This window comes from Hylaeus anthracinus, unplaced genomic scaffold (assembly GCF_026225885.1).
Source record: "Hylaeus anthracinus isolate JK02 unplaced genomic scaffold, UHH_iyHylAnth1.0_haploid 11981, whole genome shotgun sequence".
Classification (NCBI taxonomy): Eukaryota; Metazoa; Arthropoda; class Insecta; order Hymenoptera; family Colletidae; genus Hylaeus; species Hylaeus anthracinus.
This window is the reverse complement of record NW_026534329.1, coordinates 9,797,605-9,803,480: the sequence shown is the minus strand read 5'-3', so window position 1 is coordinate 9,803,480 and position 5,876 is coordinate 9,797,605. Positions and strand designations below refer to the sequence as shown.

Sequence of the window (5,876 nt, the reverse complement as noted above, 5' to 3'; positions counted from 1 at the left end):
CCAAAAACGCTTATCGAGACGATAGATTTACTTCCCCTGATTACGAAATGCGTAATTATTATATGTTTTTTTCATTATTGTGCCTGAAAAACGGGAAAAACTATCTAGTAGTTCACCTACTTTCCGTTGGTAGCGCCAGTTTGTCTCCTGCGCACCCTTAAGGGTGCGCAGAAGCTAGAGCCAAACTTCGAGTTGACTTCAGCGACAGTTGCGGAAAAAGTAGGAAACTCCGGGACAAGGATAGATAGATCCATGTCTCTCCAGTGATGCTGTGACAGAGAGGGCGATACAACAATTGCAGGAGAGACGAGGACAGGGCGATTAGGCTAGTATGATTTTTTTCGAAGATATTGAAGCAAAGCAGCAATATTTTCTAATAATTCTGGTTTTAATATATTCGTTACACTTTGCCGGATGCGACTCCAAGGCCTGATGCTGGAAAAAGTATATGTAAACAAATTTCTTCTATAAGAAAAGAAAAAACGTACTTTTACTGTTTATAAAGTTTTAAGGCCGAAATTGCAAAATCAGGCCTTGGAGTCGCATCCGCCAAAGTGTAACGAATATATTAAAACCAGAATTATTAGAAAATATTATTTCTTTGCTTCAATATCCTGGAAGAAAATCATGTTAGCCTAATCGCCCTGTCCTCGTCTCTTCTGCAATTGTTGTATCGCCCTCTCTGTCCTTGTTCCGGAGTTTCCTACTTTTTCCGCGACTGTCGTTGAAGTCAATTCGGAATTCTGTTCTGACTCGTTCGCGTTGTGGCGCTCATGTAATAAAGCTAAGTTCACGTGATAGCGTAACAAAGCTATTCCGCGAAACCGAACTTTAGTGAGTAGCACCAGTGGTAAATTTGGTTACTGTTAGTAATCCCTGGATAGTTAAATTTCATTGATTTATTTTCTATATAGTTAATCCATTGAAAAATAAACAATTATCGTATCTGTTTAAAGAAAATATCTATATTGGTATACTATTGATAACTTCCATGTTTTTCTATCAAATTCTATGCTCTACGTGTGTGTATGTACGAATTTAGTACCTTGCATCTGTATGCATGCAAACATATTTCGAGCATTCGATAAAAGCCTTTTGTTTACCAATTACTCCGTCAACTGAGGAAATTATAATGAGTGACGATGATCGAGAGATCGACATTGAGAGCGATGTAAGTCCTTAAAGATGCCCCTTCAATTAGTCTTATTAAAGACGTCGTTTTTCAGGAAGGTGACGACTCCGACTCTAGACAGAGGCATTCAAATAATACCCAATATTTTTCTCAAGTGAGTCCAATGTTTTCTTTTATTCTCATTGCGTTTTAGTCTATTTTCTGTTATTTAATTATTAATCGATCGAGAATAGAAATATTATTAGTCGACAAAATGTAAAGTTTATATATTTTTGAGGTTAGCTTGACATTTACCAAACAATCATACAATAACGAGAAAGGTCATACTTCTTGTTTTTAAATGTGGTAAAACTATTATATCATACGATAGATGTAATTTTTACATTACATTTAAAGTATATATACATAATAATATGAACTGAACTAAAAATGAAAACCAGTAATCAAATAATAAAATTAGCTTCGATTGATATTTCTTTGAAATTTTAAGTTTCGTTTAACTCCATAGTATTCTTTACATGTATATTGCAATTTACTATGATTAATTAGAAAAAGTTAAATGTATATTTTCAGGCAGAAAAACGTGCACATCATAATGCATTGGAACGTAAGCGTAGAGATCATATTAAGGATAGTTTCTCAAGTCTTAGGGATTCTGTGCCAGCACTACAAGGTGAAAAAGTTGCAAGTAGAGCGCAAATACTTAAAAAAGCTGCAGAGTATATACAATTCATGCGCCGCAAAAATTCTTCACACCAGCAAGACATTGATGACTTGAAACGTCAAAACAATCTCTTGGAGTCTCAAAGTAAATATTAATGTCATTTATGTTTTAACAGCTTAAAATAACTTAATATTTAATTTCAAATATATTAGACACTCAAAATGTAACCAACAAAAATTTTTCAATTACTTTTTTTAAATTTTATTTATTTTGAATATACCAAATAAAACGTTCATTTTTATGTGTTTACGTTATATTTTACATCATACATTGCATGTATATAGTATTTGGCAAAATGTGGTATTGGTATACAAAATTATATTCTATATTATTCAAAAATTTTGCTGTAATATAAATGTACAACTTTTGTATCACTTCGAAATGTATTATTTGTAGTTCGAGCACTTGAGAAAGCAAAAATAACAGGCAATTTTGCAGCAGAAACATGTGAAGTCACAAAGTCAGAAGTCACAATGCCAGGGTACAACGACACGGAGTCCGAGTCTTCAGATAGCGAAGCAAGTAGAACTATACGTCAATCAAAAAAACTAAAAGTTGGAGGACTGCATCATTGACCAATAGTTTGATACAAGTTTTGTTCTCATAAAAACTTATTTTCCCTTCACAAGCAAATTCTATATAAATATTTATTCCCAAAAAACAAAAAGACATTTGTTCGCTGAAAATGAAAAGGAACAGAAATCTTTCAGTGAAGTCTTGAATGTCTTAGAGCCAGTGTACAAAATGGTACAAAAAGTAAGTAGTGTTTCTGCTTAATTCAAAGATTGATATGAAACAAAGCACTGTAAACACTTTGGAACAGCATTTTAATGTATTCAGTTTATAAATTCATAGAAAATTTTGAATTATTTTGTTGATCCGATAATCATTCAACACAAAATAATATTGTATAATACTATTGTCAGATACTATTAATTATTTTAAAAATTAGCAATAGAATATAATCGGTCGGTTAAGTTAGTGTTAATAGAAATATTAAAACTATTGGTAAATACTGAAACTTTCATATTTTCTTGTATCAGTTTCAAATGATTGTATTAATTTTTTATCAGATCTAATTTTTAATTTAATATCTTCATTTTTTTGTAATTATTTGTTTGATTATTTATCTTAGTCGCTGATTAATTACAGATTTATTACAAATTCAAATTCAGAACACATGCTCAATTGTAATCCAAAAATTTTGACGTTATTTTAAAGTTTAAATAAGAGTTTAATTATATTAATACAGATTTTAACATTATTGTAAGAGTAATAAAAATTCTAAAACAGATTTAACGAATTATTTACTTCTTTTTGACTTTACAAATATGTCTTTATTTGTTATGAAGTAATAGAAATATTCTTCCTTTGATCTTAAGTAAGACTCATGTATGAATGGTAAATAGTAGATAAAACTAATGAAGTTCATAGTAACATTATAGATTTCAATAAAAAATGTTATTATCTGTAATGTCAAAGAAACATATTTCCAAGGTTTTAAAAGATTATTAAGTAACTAGCTACTATCTATTAAATTAATAACTAAATATCTTTTTTGTTACATTCTTTTATTATATTATATTATTGTCTTCAAGTAAGAAGATCATTTTCATTTTCAAATGGAAGCAAACTTTTGTTTACTTCGATATTTATTCCTGTGTTCATAAATTTAGTTTTTTGTGAACATAGAATTCAAGACTAATCTGTTGATTATTCTTGTTTCTTATACATTTTATTGTATAGTGTGTTACAGAACTATGAGTACAAACTTAAATATTTAACAAAAGTCACAACAAATAATTTACATTTTGTAGTTGTGTTTGTTCGGCTATTCATAGAAAAAATTAATACTTGTTATTTTTGCATTTTAATAATTATACAAATCTATTTTTAATTAGTAAGTGACCCAAGTAAGGTTGAAGTTACATGGAAACACAAACTATACATAGCATTAGTATGTCTCAACAAGAAAGAAAAAGATAAGAAATATTAAGAAAAGTAATGAAGAAAATACGATTATTCATATCTAAATGGAATTTTCCATACAAATTGATAAGTAGAGACTGATAAAATTATTGACGATTGTTCTAGTTTAAAAGCAATGAAAGTAAGTTTTTACAACGGCTGTAGTTTGGTTTGACGAGTACCTTGTTGCAATAATATTATCATGCAATGAAATGTTATTATATCTTGTTCAATACATATTATTTTAAACTTAAAAACTGTGGTTTTCTTTACTTTTACTTTGTATCATTTATTTTCGAAGAAGGTACCTAAATTGGAAGTTGCTTTGAAGCACTATTAATCTTACAATTAGTATTAATCCCCAATTTAGGAACATCTAAGGAAAATCACAGCAGGTAAGGGACATAAGAAATGTGGATTATTAATCACATAGAAGTACTATAAGATAACCTTGAAGTAAATTTTTATACTACCATAGACTGTAGTATTCCTGAAAATATTAAATAATGTATAAACAAATGATTTCTCTTTAATGAATTCTTTAAAGCATTGTGTCATAAGTACATTAAGTTTAGTTAATAATACAAAATAAAAATAGTTATTTAAATTTAAAACATAGCATAATATCTATGTGTATATGGTTTAGAAAATTATTGCATATAATTTTCGAATATGCTTATTTGCATATGTAAGACAATTCAACTTATTAAAGAAGAACAATACACCTATACTAAATTTTATTTTGGAGTCTCTACAATCTTTTATCAATTAATCAAGTGAAGAGTATAGATCAAAACAATTTACAAAAAGTATTTGATTTATTTATTACAATGAAATATGTAGTATTGCAATGGTACAATTAATATATTTGTATGGAACAATTTTAAGAAATTTAATTAGTAAATGATTATTAAATTTGCATTAGATGTATTCCTCATGTGTTTCCTTCATTATTTATTCACATACATTTAATTGTCTTCGTTTGGATTTGCTGAGCTTAATTAAACCACTGTTTTTTTTTATTTATGTACAATATAGGTTGACTCAATTTCTTTACGCTTTGGAAATGTAATATTGCATACTGGTAACTTATACTGATGATCAAAAACTTTAATTGGTGATTGAAAAATGTATGAATAATTATTGAGGTGGAAAAATGTCTTGAGCGATGCAGCCTTCCAATAAAACATCAAATATTAGTAAAAATGTATCATAAAATTTGAAAAAAATAATTTAAATAACTAGTAAGACAAACTTATTATTATTATCCTTCATTATTATGATTATTTGTAGTAACTACAGAGATGAAAATAGAAATTGAATTGTATTTTAACTAGATTACATTAATTGAGTAATATCTGTTTCAAATAAACGTATTTTTTTAATCTTATAATTTGGCAACTTACTCTACCACTAAATTCTAATTCCTTCAAGCGTTTTCTCAAATCCATCATGCATAATTCCCTATGCATATTAGAATTTATTTTTTGAATATTATTGTTTTTGAAACTTCCAATTTTGAGTTCTGTCGTGTTCATTTTCTTTAAATATTTATCTTCATACTGCTGTATGTCATCTTCCAATTTTGATAAAGTTACTTTAGCTATTGTCAATAGATTACCAAATTCTGATGTTAGCATAAGAAGATCTGTTTTGCTTATAGTAGAATCCATCTTTGTAAATAGTTTATCGTTTGCCTTTAAAACACAAGTTAGTTTAACTTTTTTGGAATAATATTTCAAATAAAAACAGTATTACATATTGAGGTTTATAAAATCATTAAAATTTTTTGTATAACATTACGAAGTGTAATCAGAATTATATGGTATAATATTATTTATTATAGGCATAATCTATCAAAATTTGTTTAAAGCTTTATGACATAAAATTTGAGTTAGAATTATTTCAAAATGTAATAATACATTAACTTTTTACATTCAGTCTACACTCTTTAAGTGTGGTTAGTCTCTTAAGTCTAAGTTCACTTTTTAAAATCATGCCATCTTATCTCTTATTTGTTTTTTATTAAGTAAATAAAGTTTTTGATTAATT

The 5,876-nt window shown here is 27.7% G+C and overlaps 1 protein-coding gene across 2 annotated transcripts; it reads left to right on the top strand.

Annotated features, from left to right (window-relative positions):
• The first annotated feature begins 805 nt into the window (after positions 1–805).
• Positions 806–3,150, top strand: LOC128885686 (protein max). 2 transcript variants are annotated; one of them, XM_054139870.1, is made up of 4 exons: positions 806–1,171; positions 1,227–1,286; positions 1,706–1,940; positions 2,295–3,150. In XM_054139870.1, the coding sequence occupies exons 1-4, from the start codon at positions 1,061–1,063 to the stop codon at positions 2,429–2,431; spliced, it is 543 nt and encodes a 180-aa protein (XP_053995845.1). In that variant the 5' UTR covers positions 806–1,060; the 3' UTR covers positions 2,432–3,150. The 2 variants fall into 2 exon arrangements, with proteins under 2 accessions (XP_053995845.1, XP_053995844.1); XM_054139869.1 differs by having other exon boundaries at positions 810–1,171; positions 2,253–3,150.
• The last annotated feature ends 2,726 nt before the right edge of the window (positions 3,151–5,876 follow it).

Bases quoted from the DNA above. Each gene is read 5' to 3' on its own strand.
- LOC128885686 (XM_054139869.1), top strand. From the start codon at position 1,061: ATGCAAACATATTTCGAGCATTCGATAAAAGCCTTTTGTTTACCAATT. The intron at 1,172-1,226 runs GTAAGTCCTTAA...GTCGTTTTTCAG, and splicing joins AGATCGACATTGAGAGCGAT to GAAGGTGACGACTCCGACTC. The intron at 1,941-2,252 runs GTAAATATTAAT...TATTATTTGTAG, and splicing joins CAATCTCTTGGAGTCTCAAA to TTCGAGCACTTGAGAAAGCA.